Source organism: Oreochromis niloticus, linkage group LG12, assembly GCF_001858045.2.
Source record: "Oreochromis niloticus isolate F11D_XX linkage group LG12, O_niloticus_UMD_NMBU, whole genome shotgun sequence".
Taxonomy (NCBI): domain Eukaryota; kingdom Metazoa; phylum Chordata; class Actinopteri; order Cichliformes; family Cichlidae; genus Oreochromis; species Oreochromis niloticus.
Genome location: NC_031977.2, coordinates 21,176,758 through 21,203,681, shown reverse-complemented (window position 1 = coordinate 21,203,681; position 26,924 = coordinate 21,176,758). Strand labels below are relative to the sequence as shown.

Genomic DNA, 26,924 nt, shown 5'->3' with positions numbered 1-26,924 from the left:
AGCAAGACAATACTAAACCGCATCTTCCATTTATTTTACAACAGCATGACTTTGTAGTAGAAGAGTCCAGATGCTGAACTGGTTTGTTTGCGGTCCACTCCTTCCAACAACTAAAAAAAAATGGCAGATCATGAAATGGAAAATATGATAAGGAAGACCCAGGACAGCTGAGCAGCTAGAATGCCGTATCAGACAAGAATGGGGCGACATTGCTCTAAAGGGGGCCAACCGCTGGTCTCCACAGTTCCCAGACATTTACAGAGTGGTAAAGAAGAGGGGATACTACACAGGTGTAAATGTGGCAGTATTCCAACTTTTGAGACATGTTGCTGCCACCAAATTCAAAATGTGCAAATATTTTTCTTAAAAGATTTGATGTGTTCTCTCTGGTCTATTGTAAATAAAGTATGAATTTATGAGATTTTTTTTTTTTATTGTTCAGCACATCACAACTTTGCAGAACTGGGATTGTACCTCTTTTTTGTAGGAACTTATTACACAGTATGGAGAAGTTATTGATCTAAATTTTAGATTACGCTTCAGGTATACTCAATGAGGCCAACACTGCACTTGATCATGAACAACTGAATCTGCACTAATGGCAAAAAAAAAGAAAAGATTACATTAAACCTTGAAGCATTTGGGAAGAACAGAAGAGAAGATGGGGGAACTGGGGCCATAAAAGTGTAGCAATGTGCATAATTCAGTGCACCGTAGAGAGGTTTAAGAAGGGAAAACAATAAAAAACAAAACATTATGCAGCAAACAGATAAGTAGCCAAGATTCTAAAAACATGCTGTAAATTTTAGAAATGACACAGACTCAGGGTGATTTTCTTTAGTGGAAATTTACCATATATTCATAGGCAGTAACTGTGATTAACTGTAGCTCCAGAAGCCAGTCGCATACAGCCAAAATGAATAAATTAATATAAACAGTCTAAATGAAAAGGTCCAACCATTAGGTTGATGCAGCACAAAATTTGCCTGTGAATGCCAAACAGTGTGGCTAACTCACATTTCAAGGCAGTCCTGGTTGTTCATTTTAGAGGGGCCCGGGGTGGGGTGAGGGTGTGGGTCACAGGCAGCAAAGGTTAACACGAATGTGAACCAACACTTATAAAAGACAAAATGCATTTAAGCACCCGCACAAATGTGTAGCTGCACATGCAAACCTTTGTAACCGTACCACCCACTCCACAGCACCTGCGTGTCTGTGCATGTGTGAGACCTGCAAAAAACAGGTCACTGTTGGTCACAGTCAGGAGCCTCTCATACGGACTGGATCAGCCGCCGTAGAGGTCAGAGGTCACGTGGGTCAGAGGGTTGAGGTCTCTAAGCCAATCACGGGCCAGTGTGTGGCTGAGGGGCCATCCAGTGTGAAGTGAGCAGTACTTCGATGGGATAAGAGGAGTAGAGAAGATCCCACGAGCCTCCTTTATGACTCAGCTTCAAACACACCTCGCCAGTCACAACGTGGTGACTTCAGCCATGCAGTATTTCATCAGGTAGCTGGCACAAAAACACCCCAAAATGAGTGCAATTTACCAATAGCCTTTATTGGCAATGGAGCTATAACCTGTGCTTGTTTGCTAGGAGAGCAATAAATGGTGACATCTTTATTTTAAAAACATTGCTGAAACTTTTATGTGCAAGAGATATGGTCTTCATTTTTGATGAAGGTGGCAAGTTATATTTCTTCACACATTTTCAATAAAAGCCCCTTTCTCATTTATGTTTTTGTATTCATGTCTTTAGCAGCAACTCTAACTACTCTTGTTACCTGCTTGTTACCTGTTAGCGTGTCTTTATTTACAGCTGCTTCAATCTGGCTTTGACTGCTGGTATAATAAAATACCATTCTGTGAGCTTTATTACAACGAATCAGGAATTCCCCTGGCATTTTTCTGCTTTCTTTGGGTCAAAATCACATTTGCACAATGCCGAGCTACGTTTTTGAAGAGATATAAAGACATCACAGTACAAGTAAGGGTTTTGGATTTGTCCTTGGCCAGCGAAGGAAACATGATGAGGCAAACTGAGCTATCTCTGTAGACTGACTGTATGAAAATAGCAATAAACTGCAACAGATGAGCAGCATAATTAGATTTTTTTAGGAGAAGCAGAACATAAAGAGCGTTCAAGTCCTACTAAATCAATTCCCACGCTGAAAATTATTACATAGAGGGGGAGAGAAAGCAGAGGAAGAGAGAGATTTGGGGTTATTTGTCATGACACTTGCTGGGAAGGTTCACGGCGGCTAAGAAAAACAATATTTCTGTTTTTCTGTTTGTGTGTTTGCCTGTTAATGTGTGCGTGTGTGTATGTGTGTGGACGCGCACATTTACAGCTCTGCTCCTGGTGAACCCACGTTACTTTGATTGACAGCTGAGACTTGCCTTTTTCCCCACCGCACTGCCCGCCCTGCGCGCTTCCGAAGTGGCAGCTCCTTGCGACGCGCTGATTGGTCAAAATCTGCGTAGCTCAACGAGGTCAACAGAATCAGGGAACTTTGCAGAGAGGCTATTGGTCAGTTTCATAACCCACATCATTTTCCCCACGTGGAGCGGAGACTGTGATTGGTGCGGAGGCGTTTTGTGGGCTGGCCTATAGTTTCGGTTAGCTGGGTGAGCGTGAAACCGCGTGAGAAAGTTGCCATTGAGGTAAAGCAGAGCAGGACCGTGAACAGTTCCCGCCGCTGTGGGAGTTGTTGTTATCAAAATTAACGACATATTTCCTCGTTTTTTTATTTTTTGTCTTAAAAACGAGAAATCTATTTTGGAGGCAAGGCTTGCTTCCACACCGATCGAGGAAGTAAATATTTCTGTATTTGTTGACCGTTCAACCGCCAGCCAGTGACCGCGGCGAGTCAAGTGGGAACTCTTCTCTGCAATTAACTTGTGTGGATTTGTTTCTGATGCTCTGAATGAGCGCCGGCAGTTTGCGGCTGTCTGTTGAGGATCTACGGGGTTGATTTTATCTTGTTTGTTTGTTTGGTCGGCTCTCCGTACTCGGAATACATCAGTTCGCACACAAAACAAACGTCGGAGTGGCGAAGGTGGCTCCAGCCCTATTTTTTTTTCTCACCTGGCTCTCCTGTCCTTCTCTTCCCTCCCCCTTCAGCTGCTTTCAACTAATGAGCCGTTTCCCGTGTTTTTCCGGTTGATTTACGGTCGCGCTGCCTGTGGAGCGGAGGACAGACGACGACCGAGAGACGGGAAGAAGCGGAAATTCACGTTAAACGGTCGGTGAACCCAGACGAAGCGGACAAGCGGTCGGTGCCTTTTTTTTTTCTTTTTTAATTAACGATCGTTGGTCCTAATAACAACGGCGGATGGATTCCTCTCCGTGATTGGGAGCTTCCCACAACCTTACTTTTCACCCCCATTTGATCCCACTTTGACGGGGTTTTAAGAAGGAAACGGTTTCATCCTCCCGGAGATAACAATGTTTCCCCAGGGGCGACACCCGGTAAGACGCTCTTTGTGCATTAACAGACGCTCACTTCACCGGGCTCAACCGGGTAACATTACCTCGTTATATGACCCGCCCCTCCGGGCTGCCTATGTGTTTATATTAAGCTCAGTCTTCTAACTAATTGGGCTCTACAGTGGGATTGATTATATTGCGTTTTGGCTTTTTGTGTGTGTTTTTTAAATAACGACTAATATTTAGAAGTTGTTGATATTGTATTTGTGCTTAAAAGTATCAGATTCATAATGTAGACAACAAAATGTGCCAGTGTGATGTTAGTAATCTGTGTGTGTGTGTGTGTGTGTGTGTGTGTACGCGCGCGCACGCGCCAGACGCCCCACCAGGCTCCAGGCCAGCCCTTCAAGTTCACCATCCCAGAGTCACTGGACCGCATCAAGGAGGAGTTTCAGTTTCTTCAGGCACAGTACCACAGGTGGATAACACAAACACTCAATTCACGTTTTCCTCTATTGTCATCTGCCCTCCCAACACTAAACTTCACCCTAACCACAGTCATCCTCATAACCATAATGAACAAAACCTCAACCCTGGCTTCAGACTAACCCATAAACCTGGATTAGGTTCACGTACACATACAAAAGTGCACACATATGCAAGCAGGCATCAGTGTTAGCGCTTGCACTGCGGTAGGTCTACATCTTCTTGATGGGTGAGAGCCAGAGGGGTGGCGTGTGGGCTTAGGGTTTCATAAATCACGCCTTATTTTCCCCTGTGTGTGTAGCTGTGTAGGGAAAAGGCTTGCTCAAGTACTGCATGTGAGCAGAGTGTTTCTTTTTTTCTTTTTGTTTTTTTTTAACTTTGCTCTAGATGTTGTCAGGGTGGGTCATTCACAACAGGTGAAAGCTAGACCTGGATGTTTCTGATTTACATATTCAAAGAAGAGGATTGTCATAAACATATACCCATTATTTGACGGGAACAGTCATCGCGTTTTCCATTTTTGCACCAATTCTTTTGAAACATCTCCATGGACTGTTTTAGAGGGTGTTTAAATCATCAAGCAAGAGGGGCGAGAGAAAGAATGAAAACTGATTAGTTTAACTTGAAATGTTGAGTTCCACTCAAAGTAAATGGTGTATTGTTTTTCTTGTTGTTTTTTTTAAGTCTCAAACTGGAGTGTGAGAAGCTGGCCAGTGAAAAAACAGAGATGCAGAGGCACTACGTCATGGTGAGCTCCCTATACTCAATTCATTTGCCCTGCAGGGTCACACATCACATGCAGGAGTTCTAAAGTTTCCTAGAGGAGAAAGTTGTCCATATCTTATAAAGCAGAATACAAATTCCTATCTGAAGACTCGCAATACAAAATATATGTATTGTTAATACTAAATGAAGGGAAGAGGAAGAGCAACGTGCAAGTGTCACCTGCTTTTACTGTGCAAAGATGCTGTGCTGTTACGACTTTTCATGTTGATTTAAAATGTGTTTCACTGTTTCAGAAAATAAAATATACACGAGAGCTTACGTTTCACTTTTAATCACTGAAGTTTTACCTCTTTTACACAAAGCAATGTGGCTGTGTGTCAAAAGCTTTTCATCTAGCGCAGAAACAAACATAACATGGACAGGAATGCTGTTCAGTTCAGATTGTTTGTGAGGATGTTGCATTGCCTCATGTTCAAGTTAAAAAGCATTTGACTTGCATGTTTTGACTTTCAAAGTAGTTTGACCTCTTTGTGGAACACTTCATTTAAAAGGATCTGCAAATATCTTGAAAGACATCTACAGTGTAGCTAATTATTGTTTAAGTTATTCAAGCTTTTTCTTTCAGGGGTTTAGGATTTGTTTCACCCTTCTAACCTTCTCACTCTTTGCCCCCCCCAGTACTATGAGATGTCGTATGGCCTCAACATTGAAATGCACAAACAGGTATGGCTGCTCGTCCACTCTGTCGGTCCTCTTGTTTATCTCTCTTCCTCTCATGGATGGATTTTGATGTATGTGGAGTGTGGGCCTGTTGACGTGTCCTTGTGTGTGCACAAGTGCATTTGTGTGTGTGTGTGTGTGTGTGTGTCTCTCTCTCTCTTTTACTGTATACGTGTATATGTGTGTTTATTTGTGATCGATGGGGCTCTGTCTCCATTTCCCCAGTTAGGGCCGGCCGGCTGAGCCCAGAGGCAGGATGAATGGCTCTGTAGATTGATTGGTGCTGTCTAGGGGAGCGGCCTGCTTTATTACATTAGAGGGGCAGGGCTGGTGAGGGCAGAGGAATCGATCACGGTGAGGCAGACGGAGGAGATACAGTGGAGCTCTCCCTTTTTGAAGCTGGGAGCTTAACACAGTAACGAGGCAGACTCAAATATGAAGCGCACAATAACAAGGGCAATTACCCAATCAGTGTACATGCACATGCAGAAAGGCAAGGGCACTTTTGCATAGCCCTAAGTAATGTATGCAAAAACGTGAGGATAGTGACAGTTTCAGTTCACAGACGGTAGAGTGAACACAAGCACAGAACTTGTTGATGCATATACATATGTACACAGACAGTGAAAGTTAAAAATTTTCTCCTTTTTAAGTGTGTAGACATATGGATGATGAGCAGGGAAAAACTCTCACCCTCTCGCTACACACAAACACACATTTCCCCACAGGAGTGGTGCAGGGCTCAGAGCGTTTACCAGTAATTACCACAGCTATCGACCAGTCAGACCAGAGGAAATTGGAGGTGGATTGGCTGGATGCTTCAGTGAAGAGTGGGGATACTTCTCCGCCTCTCTCACACTCCTTCCCCTTCCTTCTCCTCTTGTGTTATTCTCCCTTTTTATACCCCAAGTCCTCTTCTTTTCTTTCTGCCTTCCTCTGCTCTCCAATAACAGTTATGGGATCTCTTCTTCCTTTTTGCTACCCCCCCCCCCCCCCCCCCGCAAATTCCCCCGTCTTTGGCTCCTCTTTCATTTTATGTCCATGTGAAGCTACTGCTCTTTCATTGTAAGGGAGATGCATCTCTTCCTATTGTCCACACACACATAAACACAAAGTTGCACTCACTAAAGCTCCAGGGGAGGTCATTAGCTTGGGACTGCAGTTGTCAGAGCAACAAGCTTCTGTGGGTGGGTGGGTGGGTGGTTGGGGGTATGGAGGATATAGACTAACACCTCACCTCCTGCTGAGGATGTACGTGTGTGGAGGGTGCATAATGCTCCAATTATATGTGTAATGGGAAGCCGCTTCTCTGTTCGCACATTATCTGTGTATGCTTGCATCTTTTCTCTGCATCCTCAACTTTTGTTCACCCGCTGTCTCAGTTATGAGTCATTGTGCGATTCATTCACTATATAGAAATGTTAATTTAAGGGTTTGGATGCATGGGCTGTGAGTTTTTTTTGATTTTGTTACTTTTTTATGCTTGACATTAGGCATGTCTCAATGTTGGGGGAGAGGCGTAGTAGAGTAACAACAGATCATATTGTGTGAAATCACAAAGCAAGCAAAGAAAGCTTTGATTAGCAGTTATGAGCTTAGTGTAGCTGGTTGGGTCTAAATGTAAGCATATACAAGAGAACTGGTCGAGCTGGACACTAATATTTGATTATTGGGTGGATATTCAGCTTTCAGTTTTGACATTTAGATTTAATAATATCACAGTCACATTGCTTTTTCCTTTAGTGCACACAACAATAGTTTATTTCCCTCCCTCTGTACCACCTATACAAAGGCTGGGCATCAAGTAGAGGTAAAAGAAACATGTTTTGTTGCTTCTAACGTGATCATTTTCATCATAAATGTAGCCAAAAATCACAAAACAGTCTTTGTCCTTCCACTGATAGAAGTCTAGTTTGTTTTCTGGAGATTATTGCTAAAGTTCAGATGAATGACAGAGTACTCCATCTTCATTCTGCTCTCTCAGGACATTTGCATAACATAATTTGATTGGTTAGCACCTGAGCTGCTGCCTGAAAACTTTTTGCAGCTTTTCCCCACAAGCAAATATAATTCAGTTAGATAACACATAACGTCACCCTGTTCAAAGTGAGTGAGAGGCGAGACTTTTGAAGCCAACACCATGAACTTGTAAGTCTTGGCTACAGCCTGGGAAATTTGAGTATTTGACTTTGTCTCTCGGCTTAGGTTTGCTGGGTTGCCCTAGTATCTGGTCACACTATTCTCAGACAGCCTAATGATTGACCCTGTATACAAAGCTAATTATAGGCTTACAACTCAGAATTCTGAGAATGGATATACAGATATAGTATGCTGGAAATAGCTTTTCATTTCAAGATTTCTTGGTATGGAATAACTTGGTTATTTTTGGCACACTTTGGCAGTACAGGGAAGTCTGAAATTTTAAAACTGGACAGGATACAGGTTTTTAAGATCCCCCTTTCTTATTTGTTGAAAGTGTACTGTAGCCATCAGGTGCACATACACAGACAGCAATGTTAAAACTGTGGCAAGCTCATGAGCTCATGTAGTTATGACACGGAGGTACGCGTACTCTGAAGGCTTAACATGTCTTTTGATTCTGGATAAAGAGTCAATTGTTCAGTGTTTAGTTTTCTCAGAGGGAAGCTATTCCATATATACTTACGTCTATTTGTTCTGACTTTGCTTACTTTTACGTGGAGTATTTATTCAACCACCTTATTTAAATTTGTCTGGGGAGTATCATTTGTCAACTTTTCTAGATGTATGTTGTGTTACTTTCAGTTATATTTATAGTTTTTATAAATATATGTATAAAGTACTATTATTTTTGAAGCATTTATGTGTGTAGTTCAAGACTCATTGTGAAAACGGTAGCACTTGATTTAGCTCATCCAAGTACATAATTGGCTGAACTGTGGCTGTTTGGCGAGCTGACAGGTGTGTGCGTGACAGAGACATCTAATTGAGCGCAAGTATGCTCCAGCTAAAGAGGACGTCTCCACTCCAGTTATTCAGGAACTGTCAGACCCATTAAAATCATTAAATAATTTACAGCAGCGACACCATGGTTTTAAAGTTTTAGAGATGGCAGCGCATGTCAGCCTTTGGACTTTGGCCCAAGCTGAAATATCTCAGTGACTAGTGGAAGGACTGAGATGAAGTTTTAACAGACAGTCATGCTTCCAAAACGGTCGTGCTGTGATGTACCTTCATCGGGTAATAAAACTCTATAAAGTTATATATTGATGTCTCCTTCAAACAGTTGCTGATGTCTGGGAACTTACCATGTCATTAGCTAGACGTGCAACGTTACTAACACTCCCCTTTACCTAATGAACTATCATCCAACTCGTAAAAGAAACATACACCATGTTTTAATGTGTTTATTGGCTGTCTCCCTTTTAGACTCTTTGTTTGACAAGACCATCTTCCTTTTTTTGTGCGGCCAGTTCATGCCAGTGCTTGAAGAGCAACTTTCCCAGTGGGATTTCCCATGACTCAATCAGAGTTTCCATCTGAAGGGAAATACATGTACATCTGCATTTGTAGAACAGCCAACAGGAACTTCTTTATTCTTAAAAATATCGGCGTTTTCCCAAAGTCTTCCTCTCTGGATTTTTCAGAGTTTTAAAACAGTCAAGAGAACATGCAGAAGTCAGGTTTCCTCTCGGACCGTTTTGATTACACTTTGCTGATAGATTAGTGTTGAAGTTTTGCTCAGCCACTGCTTAAAAAAAGGTTTTGCCTTTGTTAGCTTTACTATCACTCTTTGGATGATCTGTAATAACTTTAATCCCCTGACGTTATGGCCATTTCTTCAAATTTCTAACTTGTAAACAATAGCAGACTGCCAGTTTAAATGTAGATGGGAGATTAGAGCAATGAATTCTTGAACAGTTACTTGTTTGCTATTACTGTAAAGTGGGCATGTATCAGTTGCATAGCAGGGTAAGTCATTTTTGGGTTAGTTAAACCCACACAGGTGGTTGCTTTGTGCTGTGGGATATTACATTTCTTTCTAGCTTGATGACTTAATTTTGGCAGAGTTTTGAAAAGTTTCCATAAAACCATGTGTTGTTTTAGTGACAACAACCATCACATTTTTCCTGAGTATTCACCCAACAATAATACAGGGTGATATGATGCATGTTTCTATGTGTCTATATATTTATGTGTGTGTCGTCTGAGCCATTACTACCTTTCATGGTCCCCTCCAATTCCCACTTCACTCTGGTCGTCCTCGTATCAATTTGATTGGATGATATGTAATATGAGTCCCCTTATCTGATTTGATGCCACCACGGGGGTATCTGGTTTCAGCCAATTGTAACCACCTCCGGGGGTTTAAGGGGCAGGCGGATGTGTTGGCATGGATACCGAGGGAGAGCAAACCAAGTTAGTAGTTGATGAGATTATGTTGAAGTGCTGATGGGAAGAGGGACAAGAACACAGAGGACAGACAGAGGGAGCAAAAGAAATAAAATGGGTAAGAGAGAAACCTGAGCTGAGCCCACAATTATAATTAGAGAGGAAAATCTCATTACACTGTGTGTGCTGCAAATGGCACACACTGGATTTCTGTGTGGAGAGAAGTCGATGAGTGTCATTGGTATCATTGTCTGGTAGGGTTTTTTTTAAGGGGGGGGTATTTTGCTTGCTTGCTGTGGTGGCAGCACTTTCTTGTGTGTGTGTGCACGTTTATTGCTTTATTGGTGTTACTGAACAGATGTCTTTTCTAAATGAATGTAATTATGTTATCAACAATTAAGTCTCTTTCTATCTGTGTGTGTCTCTTACTTCATCAGACTGAGATTGCCAAGAGACTAAACACCATCTGTGCACAAGTCATTCCCTTCCTCTCACAGGAGGTAAGTATGCGTGACTTAGAGCTACAGACTGCGCTTTGTATCCCATTTATACACTCTAATTTTACTGGTAAATCTGCCATTACTCTCAGGCTTTGGCAAACGTTTGTGCATCTTTGTTTTACAGCATCAGCAGCAGGTGGTTCAGGCTGTGGAGCGAGCCAAACAGGTGACCATGGCAGAGCTCAATGCTGTCATCGGGGTACGTGGACTGCCAGGTCTTCCACCTACAGTGTGTATTCCTTTAATTTCTCTTTGCATTAACTATCGCAGTGTGTGTGTTTACTCCATAGGAAATATTTCTTTCCCTACACAAACAAGTTTGGAACACAGTTTGATTTTGCTCTGGTAATAAAATTATTTCAGTTCTCAGGTTGTTGTAGACTGCCACAGTGATCTTCTTTGTTTGTTCTTGCTGTTCTTTGTTTGCAGTTAACATAGTAAGTATGACTAGTGTTAGTAGCTGCCTAGGGGGCAACCACAATAAGGACATGGACATTAGTATAGCAAATTACCTAATACTCTGCATATGCACCACTTAATGATTAATATAGAAGCCACGTTTTCCACAGTCTTGTTGTGTCATCAAAGGTCTGTGTTCTATTTGAAGAAACAATTTGTACTGTTTACATAGTAAAAATGGATTATAAATACACATCTTACTGTTTATTCAAACATAAATGGGTCAAAGTCAAACACAAGGTAAAAGTCCTTATTTTGGTCACCTGTCTGTTTTTTTTTCTCTTCTCATTTCAGTTAAAATCCTAAGAACTGCCGTCAAATCATAACAGATATCGATATAAAGTTTTAGGAATATGCCTGAAACTGTGTTTTTAAATGAGATTCCTTATTCCTTTGTCACCAGACTTAACTCAAGGATATAAGCCAACACTGGACTTGTAGAATTTGATGTACAGCATATGAGTGATTTTTTTTTTTTATGGGAAATGAAAGAAAATTAACCCTTGTGCAAATATGTTTTCTCTTTTGAGATTGTGGTTTTGATTTTGATTGATAGAACTGGACTCTTTCGTAATGAGTAAGTTGACAAAGAGGATATGCTTCAGGAATTATGAAAGGTGTTTATTGAAAAGATGTTGTCAGACTTGGAAGACTGATGGGGCATGACCAGCTATTCATACTTAAGTAGGAAATGATTTGGCACACTAAGAGTAAAAAGAAGTTTTTTCCTTGAGGTTTGACAGTGATGCTCAGCGCAAAACGGAGATGGAGAGAGTCTAGCTGTTGGTGGTGATGACTCTTTGGGTGGGATTAGAGAACCATTATTACTTGGACTTATAGGAGCCATAGGGGCTTGACTGGCTGGAGGAGAGGCTATGGGTTTTGGTTTAAGGGGAATGTGGGAAAGAGGAGGGGTCTGGAGAGGGCTTGGTGTGATGTGGGGTGGGCTTGTTAGTTGGCGTGAACTGATGGGGGTCTCTGTTAGTGTCTGATTGGTGTGAGAGGTGGATTTGGCAGTTGCTGTTTGAGTCTTAATTGCAGGATTTTTGTGTTTATAAAAGGGGGGTCACAGCGTTACCCTTACACCCCCCCTTCCCATCTCCTCTCGTCTCCCACGCCAGCCTGTCATTCACCCCGTTTGTGAGTTAAATGAGCGTAATGAAGCATGTTGCCCCTACCTACACACACACACACACACACACACACACACACACACACACACACACACACACACACACACCAGCTCACACTAACATCCCATGACAAACCAGGCTCCCCTTGCCTCTACCAATACTTCCCCTCCATTTACTCCCATCAGGGGTCCTGTTTGTGTATCCGTGTGCATGTGTGTGTGTGTGTGTGCTTTGCATCTGTTTGTGTGTGCGTCTGTGTGTAGCAGAGCATGCTTTTCTGTTATCCCCAGAAAACAACAGGCAGAGGTAGGATGGTTGAGTGAGGATGTGTGTGCCTGCCTTGTTTATCTAGACTATGCGTATGCATGTTAAGTGTGATCAAGTGTGACGTGTGGGTGTGTTTATGTTTGATTGTTTGGCAGGCGAGCTAACTCTGGAAATTGAGTGTGTGTGCGCAGGCAGGCATGGGGGTTGATGCTAAAAGACTGTTTTGTTGTTTTACCTCCATTCTTTGGGGGAGGATGCGGGGAGCAAAGGATAGATGGAGAGGTAAAAGGAGGCGGAGGCTCCAAAGTGAGATGGGGGGTGGGGTGGGTGCGTCAATTAGGTGAGATAAAAGTCGGTTTGACCTTCAACACTGCTTCCACCCCCGCCGAGTCGCCTCCTGTGCCCCACCTTCTCTTCTTCTCTCCCTCCTTCCCCCTCCCTCCTCCCCTCCCTGCGGCGAATCAGTGAGCTTGGATTCCCGCGGCTACTGTCTGAGGAGGCAATAATGATGTTTTGGAACACAAAGGCATTTCACGCTCAGACGAGCGCCTGATTTGGTGTGAAAGAGAGAGCAGGGCTGCCAGCCAAACTGGCTCTCCCTCTCTCTCTCTCTCTGACCCTCTTCTCTCCTTCTCTCCTCCCCTCTCTGCTCAGTCGCCTCACTCCCTCACAAGATCTGACAGTGCAAGCAGCAGCTGGGGCTCTCGTCATTCCTCCCTCCTACCCCCTCCACATCCTCAGGGTTTGGGCTGTGATCCCAGCTGTCAGTATTGTTCAGTGTTTGACCTTAGAGGGAGGAGGATGTGTGTGTGGGGGGGGGGAGGCTGTGTTCACCACCTTGTAGAGCGCAGCAGCTTGTTGAGGTGGCGTAAACCCCAGACAGTGAAGAAACTGTCCCATCTGCCGTAGACTTTAATAGGGACAGAAGTCTCTTTTGATTAGGTTACAAGCATTGTTAAGTTTTAGCGGGTTTTGGCTCAGTTTTATGTTGGGTTTCTGGTGTCAGATACTGATGCTTTAAACATTTATGGTAGTTGTATTATGAAATTTGAGACTTCTCGTTGAACTCAACGTCTCTGTTTTTTAGTTAGTTTCTTTTGTTTTGTTTTTAATGCACTGCGCTACATCACAACTGCTGAATTAGGCCATACCCACATGGGTGTGTTTCTTTTAAACTGCTTTTTATTCATCTGTGTGGCTGTTACAGGTCCAGCTGTGTATACCACGGCCTAAATAAAAAATGGACTGGTGCTTCTTTGTAGCAGGTCAAGTAAGCACCTCTTTCTCTTTCTGTCCCCCCCCCTTCTTCCCCTCTCTTTCTTAAAGCAGCAGCACTTGTCCCATAACCATGGTGGTGCTCCTGTGCCCCTCACTCCTCACCCTGCTGGCCTCCATCCTTCTCAGCTGGGTGGTTCAGCTAGTCTTCTGGCTCTGTCAGGAGCACTCGGAGCTGTTCCTCCTCATCTGGCAGGAAAAGAGAGTGGTGAGAAAAAACCTCACTTGTCCGGACAAGACTCTCACCCCGCAGGACCCGAACACCTGAGAGGTAAGGAGACGCACCTTCCAGCACAGAAACACTGAGTTGTGTTGCAATGAAGTTTGTTTTTTTTAACCTGCTTATCATGCCATTCTCAGACTCTGAGTCCATTTACTCTGATCATCAGATTCTTACTTGTAAAGATATTTTGAACTCATTCTTCTCCCCTTATCTGTTTGTTTTTTTTTCTGCTCTGGTAAACCCCCCGTGACCTCAACCACACACACGCTTTTCCAATGACAACAGAGCGAGAGCCCAGCACAGTAAGTACTTCCTCTTTCTGCAGCAATGTTTACTGCTCTGGTGAGCAACTCTATTGTCTTACTTTTGTTTGAGGGATAATTTAGGTTTACGGGAAATTTGCTTTGTTCTTCTAGTTAATAGACAGCTGTGAGTAAGTAAACTGCACTTAAACACAGTCAAATGTAAATTTACACACATTAATTATACATATTTAATTTACATAATTTCAAGAAATGTGCTAATTGCTTGGGTTTTCACTACTGCAATTATATAAAAGGTTATGTTTGGCCAGTCATACAGTTCTCAGAAGTTGTAGGGTTTAATTGAAAATGCAGTAGCTAAAGGTTGATGTCAAATCTATTCCAAATGTTGTAGGACAGAATTTCATAATGCGAGTAGATGTCACCTGTTGCCCCCCCTCCCTCATTATAATGAAATTGCTTTTATTATGTAACTCCCCCTCAGGGATCAATAAAAGTTATGACACCATGTCATTATGAATAAAAGCACCTTGTAGTTTTTAGTGCTGTTTCACACCCAGGTAGCTTTTACCTTTTTAAGTTGTGCATTTTGACTCTTAGCTTTTTTGCGTGCGTGCATGCGTGTGTGTGTGCGTGTCTGCAGGGGTGGTGGGATTTCTTTGGGTAGGGCTTTGGCCTGCCTGTTTAGTTCTGCCCTAGATCTGCTCTGAACTGTTAGGTTTCCTTTCTTCTCCAAATGAGCTTTTTAGCATGGTCTCTCACACACACACACACACACACACACACACACACACACACACACACACACACACACACACACACACACACACACACACACTTCTCAACCCTAGCCTGCATTGTTGTGCCTATTTAACACCTCAGTGAGCAGATTACCCCCTTCTCCCCCTCCCACCGCCCCTGATCCCGCGCTTAAAGACTCTCATTGTGTTTAATATCATCACCACTGAGAGAGGGAGGGCTTGGGGAAGAGTGGGGGGTGAGGGACCAGCAGTCATGTGACATGGTGTGTGTGTGTGTGTATTTGAGAGATGGGAGAGAGAGGCACCATGCTAAAAGCGAACAGGGAGAGAGGGAGGGGGGAAATTGCTTACGTTTTGCGGGTCAGTGCTTCTGTGCTCAGCTCACTAAAACCTTTCAATAAAGAGGGGAGGGGAGGAAAGGAGGTTTGGGGGGGTATGAAGGAAGAAGGGGTCTTTGGCAGAATACAGATTTACCCCCCCCCCCCCCCCCCCCACACCCCACACACACACACACACACCAAACTCCTCTTTTCCCTCCCTTGTCTCTTGTCACCCTTTCTTTTCCTCCACACTCTCACACCCTCCCTCCATCTTCTGTCCTCTAATCTCATCCCCTCCCTTTCTCCCTTTTTTTTTCTCACCCGCCCCCCTCCTCTCTTAGCTATTCCTCCTTCATTTACCCTTTCCCCCCTCAAAGCCCAAGCGCTCACTCCCTTGCTCGATGTGTGCATGCGCATGTGTTTGTGTATGTTGGATGCACATTTCATTGACAGGCTGAGACTATAATGGACTCAACATGAAGCTTTAATCCATTAACAATAGGATCCGTTGGTCAGGAGGCCAGGGGGAGGCAGCTCTGTCTGTGTGTATGTGTAGTCTTGGGACGCAGGGACACAGGAGTGTTATGCAAGCAATACACACTCACAGTCTGTTACACACTTGTTCATACACACAGGCTTTCACAGTCAATTACACACTGTGCACACAAACACACACACACACTCTCAGTACAGCCAGTGCAGCTTGTCAGAGCCAGGAGAGGGAGCACTGATAGATTTTGAGAGCCACTTAATGTAATCATCAACTTCAGAGGCATGTGTTTGTGTGTGGCTGTGACAGGCTTTGGTCAAGTGAGAAAAGAGGTTGCTGTTTAAGTGTTAGTGCTGCTTAATTCATGCTTCTGTGAACTATTAACCTATTTGCAAGTAGGAGTATGTTTTTCTAACCTGCTCTACATAGCTGAATAGCTCTTGTAATTAGTGGTAGACGGATCAGACACTTTAGTGAGCTCATGCAGGATGCATACACAACTGAGTGAAGTCAGAACTGTAAATGGCAAAATTTGTCTTTGTCCTTCAAATTTTCCTTTTTCTTTTTCATATTTTTATTAACGGCAGTGTTCTGCCCTTCTCATCCTCCTCATTGCTTTCATTTGCAGAGTAACTCATTGCTGCCAGAAAGTCTTAGGAATTCAGATAAGCGACGCAACGGACCTGACTTCTCAAATGACACCAAAAAGCGAAAGGTGGATGACAAGGACTCAAGTCACTATGTAAGGAATCTCTCTGGTACCTGTGTCTTTAATGTAACGTGACAAAGGAAAAGGAATGTGTCTTCATTAATTTGAACATTTGTTATTAATTATACAGCCAGTCAATGGACTAATTTGATTATCTAACTGATCCTCTTCCCTAGGATAGCGACGCAGAGAAAAGTGATGACAATTTGGTGGTGGATGTCTCAAATGAGGTCAGTACATTTGAATATATTTTATAAATGTTAGTTTTTGTGCTGAGTCTGGTACATGCTTAAATTACATTACATCAATGGTCCATTTTTAAGATGTGCATCATATTCAGGTGTCTGTGGTCTTCTTGTTTCAAGGAGACTGTCAGATTGTATTAAGTTGAAGTCCCAAATAGTTAACAGAATTCTTGTTACGCCACCAGGATCCAGCCTCCCCTCGTGGCACACCTCTTCCTTCTCCTAGAGAAAATGGTTTGGATAAAGCACGTCTTCTCAAGAAAGACCCCTGTAGTCCAGCCTCTACTGCATCATCAGCCAGCTCCTCCTCCCTAAAGTCTAAAGAGATGGCAATGGTAGGAATGGAAAGGAAAAACGTATTTGTTTTATATAAATAAACCCAGTAAATGGAGTGATTGATTGATTTATTGTATATTTATAATTATCCTTTGGTGTTTGGCAGCGAGATAAGGCAGGTACACCTGGGCTGAAGTCAAGCACACCCACGCCTAGAGGTGACTCCACCCCCGGGCCCAGCTCCACACCTGGAATCCGACCAAATCTTTCAAAACCCCCCTCAATGGAGATACCACATCCACCTAGTAAGTCATTTAAACTTACTACTTAATAAATAGTTATAAAATGATGTAGTTTTCTGTTAGAGGAAAATAAAATGACCTCAATACTAAGAGTTTGCTTGCTTCAGGCAGAAGTCTGCTTGTTCAGTCACTGTTTCATGGAAGATATTTAAAACCTTATCCCAGAGACAGCTTAATATGAAGTGTGACTGCAAGATGTCTGGTTAGAAATCTCAGTTTACCTAGGCTTAAGTTGCTTTTACATGATAGCCTGGACAAGCGTTGGCAGTGATGTCTGATAAGTGCATGGTGAAAAAACATAGACTTGCATTCTTAGACATTAACTAATTAATCCTCTTGTGGTTGTTTCCAGCTGCAGGTTTGCGAACTCCCCTGGCTGTACCAGGTCCATATCCAGGTGCATTTGGCATGTTGCCCCACACAGCAGGAATGAACGGGGAGCTAGCTGGTGCAGCTGGAGCTGCAGCCTATGCTGCTGGACTGCACAACATGTCACCTCAGATGAGTGCTGCAGCGGCAGCTGCAGTGGCCGCATACGGGCGGTCACCAATGGTGAGTGGAAGAACAAGACTAACGTGATAAAATGGGGTGACATTTTAAATCTGTGTATGTCTATGGATTGCATGCCAAGATAGAACTTTGGCAGAAACTCAGATGCTAGAGTTACGTTAGCCTGGTGTCAGGTTTGCACTTCTGGATTCTTCAGTTTTATGAATTTTCATGCCAGTGAATGTGTGTGAAAAGAACAGAGTGAATTTTTGAGTTCTGCTCCCTTCACATGAAAATTTTCAACTGTGGCTTTCTCTTTGCTTTATACTTGAAGCAGCTGGGCAGCAGTTGTTGTCACCTCTCAGCCATAAAACTCTGTAACCTGCTCCAGGCAGATTTTGATCTCTACCACATTCATTGAACTTACAGCCCTCTAAAGAAATATTCAGTATGTTGTAGTTTCCTGTGTCATGCCATGTAACTTAAAAGGGCATTTAAATGCTCAAAGAATGGAATTTTTATTTTATTTTAAAGAAAGTGACATTTATCAATGTGAATACTTAAAAACAAGAAACAAAAAAAAATACTATTAAATTGTGAATAGTTGCAAAGCTTTATGTCCCTGTTTTCTTTTGGATAGTATTTATACAGATGGCATACCTATGTGCATTACATTAACCACATTACTCTTTGCTGTATTTGTATAGTGTTCATTACACTGTTTAAATAGCTTTAGTAGTCACACAGCAGTGTCTGAGCAACACTTGATAGCAACTCAGGTGTGTACTTAACAGCTGCGTGTGTGTGTGTGTGTGTTTGTTTGTTGGATGAGGATGGGGTGGGAGGCAGTCACAAATACCTACAGATCTGCCTGTGTGTGTTTGCTGTCTCTTGTAGTTGTCATTTAGAATAAGCAGTTTAGTGCGTCCTTGAGAGTGTGTGTTTGCTTTGTGCTCATGAGTGTTTATGCTCTTTTTCAGAGGTTAGTATTGACCTGTGCGCGTTCTGCCAATTCCCATGGGTATTTGTTAGTCCTGGGCTTATAAAATGTCTGTGTTCTGTCCAAAAGGTTGGTTTTGATCCTCATCCTCACATGCGAGTTCCTGGAATGCCTCCTAGTCTGACAGGAATCCCTGGTGGCAAACCGTAAGTATAGTTGTAAAAATAATTTGTCTTATAATTACCATAATGATGGTGACAATGATGACGATTTCTTTTTCTTCATCCTTTTTCCTCTGTGTCATCAGTGCCTATTCATTTCATGTCGCGGCCGACGGACAGATGCAGCCAGTTCCATTTCCTCCAGATGCTTTGGTGGGGCCTGGGATCCCTCGCCATGCCCGTCAGATCAACACACTGAACCACGGAGAGGTGGTGTGTGCTGTTACCATCAGTAACCCCACCCGACATGTGTACACAGGAGGAAAGGGCTGTGTCAAGGTGTGGGACATTAGTCACCCAGGAAACAAGAGCCCTGTGTCCCAGCTAGACTGTCTGGTGAGTGAGGTGTATTGTTATGAGCTGGCTCATGGTTTGCATAAAGTGGATAGCAGTTTACAAACACAGGAGAATACATAGCTTAAGTTAGAATCTAGGGGATAAACTGCAAAGGAATTGGCCGCCACAAGGGCATGGCGAGTTGTAGCAGCAAATGAATTCTAACAAAACAAGTCTTCCCAGGCCTACCAGTTAAGACACACAACTGCACCACCCAAAAGTTGATGTACTTTTGCTGCATGGCCTGTTGAGGTGCAGAAGTGGATAATATTTCCTGCCTCAATAGGGTTTTGGACTAGCTCAAAAGAGGAGACCACATATAACAATGAGTTTATTTTGCAGAAGTAAAAGGGAAATTAACATGAGCACACAACAAAGCCAAACATAGAAGCTGTGAGGGGACACTGGCCAGCTGCCATCAACATGCATAGTTGAGACAGAACAGTTTTCTGTTATACAACACCAATTTGTTGTTATTCTGCCTGTCTGTATTATTCGTGTGGTGACAACAGCTTCCCTTTTACCTGACCAGACTTGGGTTGACCACTTGGCAGTGTTTTGATGGTGATCAGTCCATATAACAAAAAGTATTGGACTGTTTGGACAGGCCAAATTTGTTGAATCCCCATGAAAAATTAGCTTTACTTACTATACTCCTTCCAGGATAGGACTACAGTAATGGCCTCATAATATACAGTTCAGAGTATCAGTTTGAGGAACACTTGTTTGTCAGAACTGATCAGACTAGAATTTGTGCTCTGGATTGCAGAATAGTGAATACTAAATGTATGTGGTGAATATACAACACAATAAAATGTTGTATATTGTACTAAATATTAACTGGTTTTTTTGTGCCTACCAAATTAGAACCGAGACAACTACATCCGGTCTTGCCGTCTTCTCCCTGATGGTCGGACGCTTATTGTGGGAGGCGAGGCAAGCACGTTGTCAATCTGGGATTTGGCCACGCCTACTCCCAGGATTAAAGCAGAGTTAACATCATCAGCACCAGCATGCTACGCTCTGGCAATTAGCCCGGACTCCAAAGTTTGCTTTTCTTGCTGCAGCGATGGAAACATCGCAGTCTGGGACTTGCACAACCAGACACTCGTTAGGTAAGAGATAACTGTATGGTTTTACTTCTGTCACTCTTCAGAAGATTGCTGCAAATAAATATATGCCTCTGCTAAATGTTAAGGACATCTACAATCACTGCTTGGCTTTTCTAATCTCCTCTAAGCAACAGATTTGACCTTTAATTTGCAGTCTCAGCCCCTGACTGATTTAACCTTTATGATTGTAGCACCAAGAGGCAGACAATCTAGTGTTAGTACTACAAAAGTGGCTTCTGATGAGAAATGCTGTAAGCACTCTCCATATGGTAACATGTGATGCATACCAACTGCCCTGCACAGCTCATGGTTGGTGCCTTGTTCAAAAATGTCTGTCTTTATTTAATTGAGAATGTATGTGTGTATCCCGCAGGCAGTTCCAGGGCCACACAGATGGAGCCAGCTGTATCGACATCTCCAACGATGGCACCAAGCTGTGGACCGGAGGCTTGGATAACACTGTCCGCTCCTGGGATCTGAGGGAGGGACGGCAGCTGCAGCAGCATGACTTTACATCACAGGTGCACAATCATACAGACATTTGAACATTATTTCAGTCATTTACTTTAAAAAAAAAAAAACAAATCCACCAGTTTCACAAGTTTCAGTTTTTATTTTAAAGTAGCATCCCCACTAAAACAAAATCTGATTGTGTCACCTGGTTAAATTTGTAATCCTGACAGGACTTATTAATATTTCTTTTCTCTTGTGTTCAGATCTTCTCGCTCGGCTACTGTCCGACAGGAGAATGGCTCGCTGTTGGAATGGAGAGCAGCAACGTTGAGGTCCTTCATGTAACCAAACCGGATAAATACCAGCTTCATCTACATGAGAGCTGTGTGCTCTCCCTGCAGTTTGCCTACTGTGGTAAGCAACTTGCATATTAAATGAGCTGCAAAATAGAGGTGGAAAAAAACATGGGCTTGGAATCCATTGTTAGGTGAAGACACCCCCAACCTAGTGGTTTCACTGAAGTTATGTCTGTACGTTGTATGTTCCATTGTACAGTGCTTTCATTTTTTATATTGTGCATGCTTGTGTTTACTCTTCTACTAGGCAAATGGTTTGTGAGCACAGGAAAGGACAACTTACTGAATGCATGGAGGACACCTTATGGGGCGAGCATATTCCAGGTTGGTGGCAATTGATCAGTACATTCATTGTATGATATATTTACATAAATGACACAAAATGGGCTCCTCGAAAGTTGCTGCTTTGGCTTTAATAAACCACACCTGCAAAATCCACCAGCACTGTTTTGCATCCATACAATAACGGAGTCGATGCTATGAAACAGTCAGTGCTGTCCAACAAAGGAGGTTGTTTAAAGAGAATTATACAGAAAAACTTGCTTATACTTTGAATATGATTACTGAGGTAAAAGCCTCGCAGTCTCACAGTCGCTCCTATATTACTTTCAGTGCTATTCAGTAAATTTTAAAAGCACAACTTTAAATCTTTTAAGCACTGTGTTCCATACAAACACACATGAATTTATTTTCTAGTTTTCTTTTAAAACTTTTCATTATTGACTTTTTTTTTTCTATCTCCTTTTTCCTCAGTCTAAAGAATCGTCCTCGGTACTAAGCTGTGACATATCTGTGGATGACAAGTACATTGTTACTGGTTCAGGGGACAAGAAGGCCACTGTTTATGAGGTCATCTACTAAATATATGGAAAGAAAGCTGGGACACTTGTTCTTTTTCCAATATGCTCTGTGTTTCTAGAAATTTTCCCTTGGATCACAGATAAGGTGGACCTTGATGGCACATTCTTTCTTCTGTTAGAAACCTTCAGAGAAACACAAAAAGGAGACCCATATTGTACATGCACTGATCTGTTGTGCCTGTGTACATGACTCCAACTCAGCTGGGAATAAACTAGAGCAAGTGGATGATAATAGAAGCACAGGAAATATTCAGATATCTGCTTACTGCTGGGGGCTAACCTGGGATCAGTTACATGAATCAGAGAAGGACCAAAGGGGACTCTGAAACGAGCTCTTCAGACAACACTGCTGAACATCAGATATTGAAACACACTAAATGTCAGCGCAACTACATTTGGACAACCTCTCAGGCCTGCGGGGTGACTGTGTAAACAAACGACAAATGGAGAGGGAAGAATGGACAAGAAATGGCATCATGTTGGAAAGGAGGGAGAAAGGAGGGACATTTTCGAACAGTGAATGCGGAATATGTTGATTTGTATTTTGTTTCAGACGACGCTCACAGCCTTCCGTTCCTGTTAGCTATGGCTGTTTGACCTTAAAACCTCAGCTTGCTGTTCTGATACGCCTACTCTGTCTGAAAAGTACGTTCTCTGTCTTTACCTTAAGTCCTATCCTCACTAACTGCACTGTAGTTGTAGCTTTCCACCTACACGCTGTACTTAACTACTTAAAATGTCCCAATGGTACATTTTTAAAACATGCTGAAGGCTATGATGACTTGTCTCACATTATGCTGCCATTAACATCTGTCATGAGTTTATTTGATCCTCATGTAACGTGATAGGGTTTTTTTTAAAGATCCATACCAGTTTCAAATGGAAGAAGTAAAGCACTCAGCTATGTGAAGAAAAACAAGCATAACAATCCAGATAAGCTTCAAGAACAGGAAATGGTAAAATGTTACAGAATCCTTAACTTGGGTTATTCTGAAAAACCTTCTCTCTGTGATCTCAATTTTAAAAAAGAAAAGAAAAAAAAGTTGAAAGCAAGAGTGAAAACCTGGTGTTTTCAAAAAAAAGTTGATTGAAGATTAACTAATTGTCAAATTCTATTATTCCTTCTCTATTAATACATAGTTTTCATATATTTTCACACTAAAGTTGTCCTACACAAATGTAAAATCTCCACAATATTGACAGAAATATTTAGATGGAGCTTTATTCTAACAAAAGCAAGGGGCAGGGGCATGGCAATAATAATAATATAGCAGTAATCTATGCCATCAGTGCATGTTGGTGGGTGTTTCCTTAGAGTAACCCCACAGTTAAGTCCCTTTCAGACATTAGATACACAGCATTACTGGCTTCATCATACTGGTAAAGTGCTGTAGGTCCCTGTGTTTCTCCCAGGTTGACTACTTTGGGGTAGTGAAGTGAGTATAATGACTTAAAAAATAATTTGGGGTTTATGTTCTTTGGCTTCTAGGGGTGTGAGCATTGGTAAAGTAAACACGAATTCATTCAGACGTGATATGTGCAGATGTCCGATTTGATTTTTGCAATAAGTGCAAAAGATTTGTTGCACTGCCAGTGTTAACTCTAGTGTGGTTACATTTGGATGTTTAAAACTCCCTGTCAGTCACTGAAAGGGGTTCGTGTGTGTGTGTGTGTGTTGGGGGTGGAGGTGGGGGGAAAATCTGTATGTATGTGCGTGCTGCACCAGCTGCACCGGCTGTCACAAACGGACTCTGTGTTGTCCTGGATCCATTATAGCAAAAATTCTTCATAGACAAATGTTTTCAACTTGCAAATTAAAACTATAGTGGATTAGAAAAAGGAAAGAAATGCATGTCGGAAAGGGCTTTTGCTCAACGGATCTGAAATGATGTCACAGAATGAGCATGTCTTTACCGCTGTAAGTCACCCCCACCCTGCCTTTACCACTCTTTCAAACACGTCATGTCTTATTGTATGAATGGTTGATTATATTTCCTGGATGGGAACAAATTAAGGCTTAACATGTAATTTAATCTTCTTGTATTTATGGGAAATCATAAGTGACCAAGATGGGTAAAAAAACAACAACAAACAAAACAAAACTTCTCCTGATTATACTCACTAAATAAATGATTTTTTTTTTTTTTTTGCCATATACTTGTATTCCTGAAATTTGACACTAGCTCAAAGTTTAGCTTTGAAATGAAAAATGTGATGTCACTTTTTAAAGATTAAATCGTAATTTTTCACCGTCGTCTTAAGGACGAGGGTAGAGAAGGTGCAGTCGTGCTTCAGCTTCAGGAAGGAGTCTGTTAGCTTCAGCTCATTAATTTCACAACCTTGTGCTTGTTCTTAAATCTGTTTCTGTTTGTATAAATGTACATATGTTCTTTTTTTTTCTTACCAGATTTGCTTTAGAAACAAACTTTTTGTACGTCTTTTACATGAAGCAGAAACGTCTAATCGGGAGAAATACTAAGTGAACTTAATGCTAGTGGGTCTAAAATGATTGAAATGTCTAGACAATAAATGTTTCTTTTTTTAAACTCGTGTCTTTTAACTTTGTGCTTTGATACAACAACACTTGAGTTTTTAAAGGGGGATGATGTAGGGAATTATTGGCTTTTCTGGATGAATCATGAAAATAAAATACGCTGTAGTTGTTGGTGTAACAAGAGAGTGTCATTATGTAACTCTCATACAACACCTTGCTTTTCTTAGCTAAAAGCTGCATCCTGTTTGCTCCTATTGGCCATCTTACCACTATAAACTTGCATTAAATGAATAGATGTAACTTGGCCTACTGGATCTGATCATGGATAATTATTTTGGGAGTCACATGAAAAACATCCAGTGAAGATTCAGAGAGCACTGCTTACCACATAACTGCTGACACAAGATATAATCTTATGATTTTGTTAAATTGGTGAGAAGTTTGATGATCAAAAGTCACCTCTATTACTTTAAAAGCTGGATTACTTTCCAAAATATGAAAGAAGAATGTGTTTTTTTTCATATATATCTCAGCAACCAGGGAAACTGGTCACATGACACACAACCAGATTTTACCCACTAAAGGCTAACAAACAAGAATGCTCACACATTGTAGTTTTACTAGAGGTAGAGTGGGTAATGAGAAGGTGAGTGGTTTGATCCTTCGCTCCTCCAACCTGTATGTTGAAGTATCCTTGGCGAGATACTCATCCCTGAGTTGCTCGTAGCTGTTCCCAACTTCCTCCCTTTTCCCCTAAAATTAACTCCACTATATGAAAGGTCCAACCTGTACAGTCCCAAGTGAAGCTAGCTATGCCAGTGCATCTAACAACAACAACAACAAAAAAGATATTGTGAGAACATTTTTTTATAATTTAAAAACTCTTCACTGAACATGGCATATTGCAAGCCTTTTTTTGTTTTAACTTTGAAGATTATGGCTTATTACAGATCACAAAAATCATAAATCCAGTACCTCAAAAGATCAGAATGCATAATTTCAAGTTTGAGTACATCCAGAACAGTAAGTTCAATAGATGCAACCGCAATCATGGGGAACACTGCTGATTTGACGGTTACTTAGATGATGCTTATCGATACTCCTCACAAGGAGGGTACACCACAGAAAGCTGGCTGTTCACAGATTACTTTATCAAAGCGTTTAAATTGAACATTAACTGGAAAAGTGTGGCAGGAAAAGTTTCACAAGCAACTGGGATGACTGCAGCTTTGAGAGGGTCGCCAAGAAAAGTCAGCTGAAGAACTTGGGAGATGTACTTGCTTTGTCCGAAATACGTCCTCAGGGCCTTACCTTTACCACGATTACAACACTGGTACAACATCTAAATGGTGAGACCTTCCATTAAGGCAACACAGTTGTGTAACTGTTTTGCTCACTAATGACAGCACTCTGGTATATTACAGTTGGTTATTGCTGAAGGGAGACATGACACAGTCTGTCCCAGTTGGGGTTTAACGTTCTTTGAGCAGGAAGACACCTAGTGAGCCAATAATGAGTATGTTTTGACCATAATTACCGACTGGATTGGGTTCGGGTCTGCTGGTGTTGACAGTTGGAGAATAACCTCATGGAATGTCTTAAATGTAAACATAGGTGCTAAATGGAAAATGCACAACATCAGCAAATAAACAGGAGAAGGGCAGTGAGCGAAATGTTTTGGTATTAGATTACAGGGGATGATTAAAAGCAAAAGGGCATAGAAGTTTTTCAGGGTCAGAGTTTTAAATCACCATGAACTGAGAGGGTAGAGACTAAAAAAAAGGCCCTGCTTCAAAATCAACACCTTCAGGCTCGACGGAAATTTGTAGCTGCCTTTAGGAGAAAGTCAGTTGCCTTCTGGAGAAAAGTTTTTTTTATCTTCAGATGAGAAAAAGATTGACTTATGTGACCACAATGACAAGTGATACGTTTGGGAAAGTAAAGGGGAGGCTTTCAAACCTAAGAACCCTGTATCAAATGTCAAGCATGGTGGTGGTAGCATCATGCTTTGGTCCCAGTGGCACTGGTACATTACATGTAGATGGAATAATGATGAGGAATACCTCCAAATTCTTCAAGTAAACAGCTAAGGTAAATCGACAAAATCAATAGCTCAGCGGCTGAAACTGAAACACAACTGGGTGTTCCAACAGGACGATGGTCTCAACAAACACACATCAAAACTGGTTTTAGAATCAATCCAACCAAACCTGAACCCTACTAAAAATCTGTGGACTATTCTTCAAAGCTGGGTCTGTGCCAGGAAACCAACCAATTTTGTTGATGGCTACCAAAAACATCTGGTGGACGTCCAACTGCATACTGGGATATTTGACAAAATATAACCAACTACTTTTGCGTCCAGCTCTCTTAAAATAAATAAATAAATAAATCTGATGCATGTTGTACAATTAAGAACAGTTCAAAGAAATCATTAAAATCCACAAATCACCATGACATTAATGACCCGTGATGAGTGTATGTAAACTTCTGACCACATCTCTACATAACAGCACCCTTCTCTCCTGTTGCTTCAGTTTCTTGGCTTCGTCTCGCTAACAAGTTGCTGAGTTTCACTAAGGTTTAACCTCTTCCTGTGTTAACACTCATTTTGACTAAAAGAAACACCTGACCTCCATCTATGAAGTCTTTTCCTGCTTTCTGTGCATTGCTTTGAGGGTAACTCTCATGGCTAAGAGTGGTATTAAA

At 41.9% G+C, this 26,924-nt stretch overlaps 1 protein-coding gene across 5 annotated transcripts; it reads left to right on the top strand.

Moving 5' to 3' along the window:
• The first annotated feature begins 2,601 nt into the window (after positions 1-2,601).
• Positions 2,602-24,267, top strand: LOC100700280 (transducin-like enhancer protein 1). 5 transcript variants are annotated; one of them, XM_013271884.3, is made up of 20 exons: positions 2,602-3,470; positions 3,818-3,906; positions 4,599-4,662; positions 5,319-5,363; positions 10,169-10,231; positions 10,356-10,460; positions 13,417-13,636; positions 13,874-13,890; positions 16,051-16,164; positions 16,308-16,361; positions 16,562-16,711; positions 16,819-16,957; positions 17,307-17,506; positions 18,513-18,589; positions 18,691-18,940; positions 19,808-20,055; positions 20,426-20,573; positions 20,769-20,919; positions 21,109-21,185; positions 21,615-24,267. In XM_013271884.3, the coding sequence occupies exons 1-20, from the start codon at positions 3,447-3,449 to the stop codon at positions 21,720-21,722; spliced, it is 2,343 nt and encodes a 780-aa protein (XP_013127338.1). In that variant the 5' UTR covers positions 2,602-3,446; the 3' UTR covers positions 21,723-24,267. The 5 variants fall into 5 exon arrangements, with proteins under 5 accessions (XP_013127338.1, XP_013127341.1, XP_013127339.1 ...); XM_013271887.3 differs by having other exon boundaries at positions 3,806-3,906; positions 10,356-10,430; positions 13,420-13,636; XM_013271885.3 differs by having other exon boundaries at positions 3,806-3,906; positions 10,356-10,430.
• Positions 24,268-26,924: the final 2,657 nt, after the last annotated feature.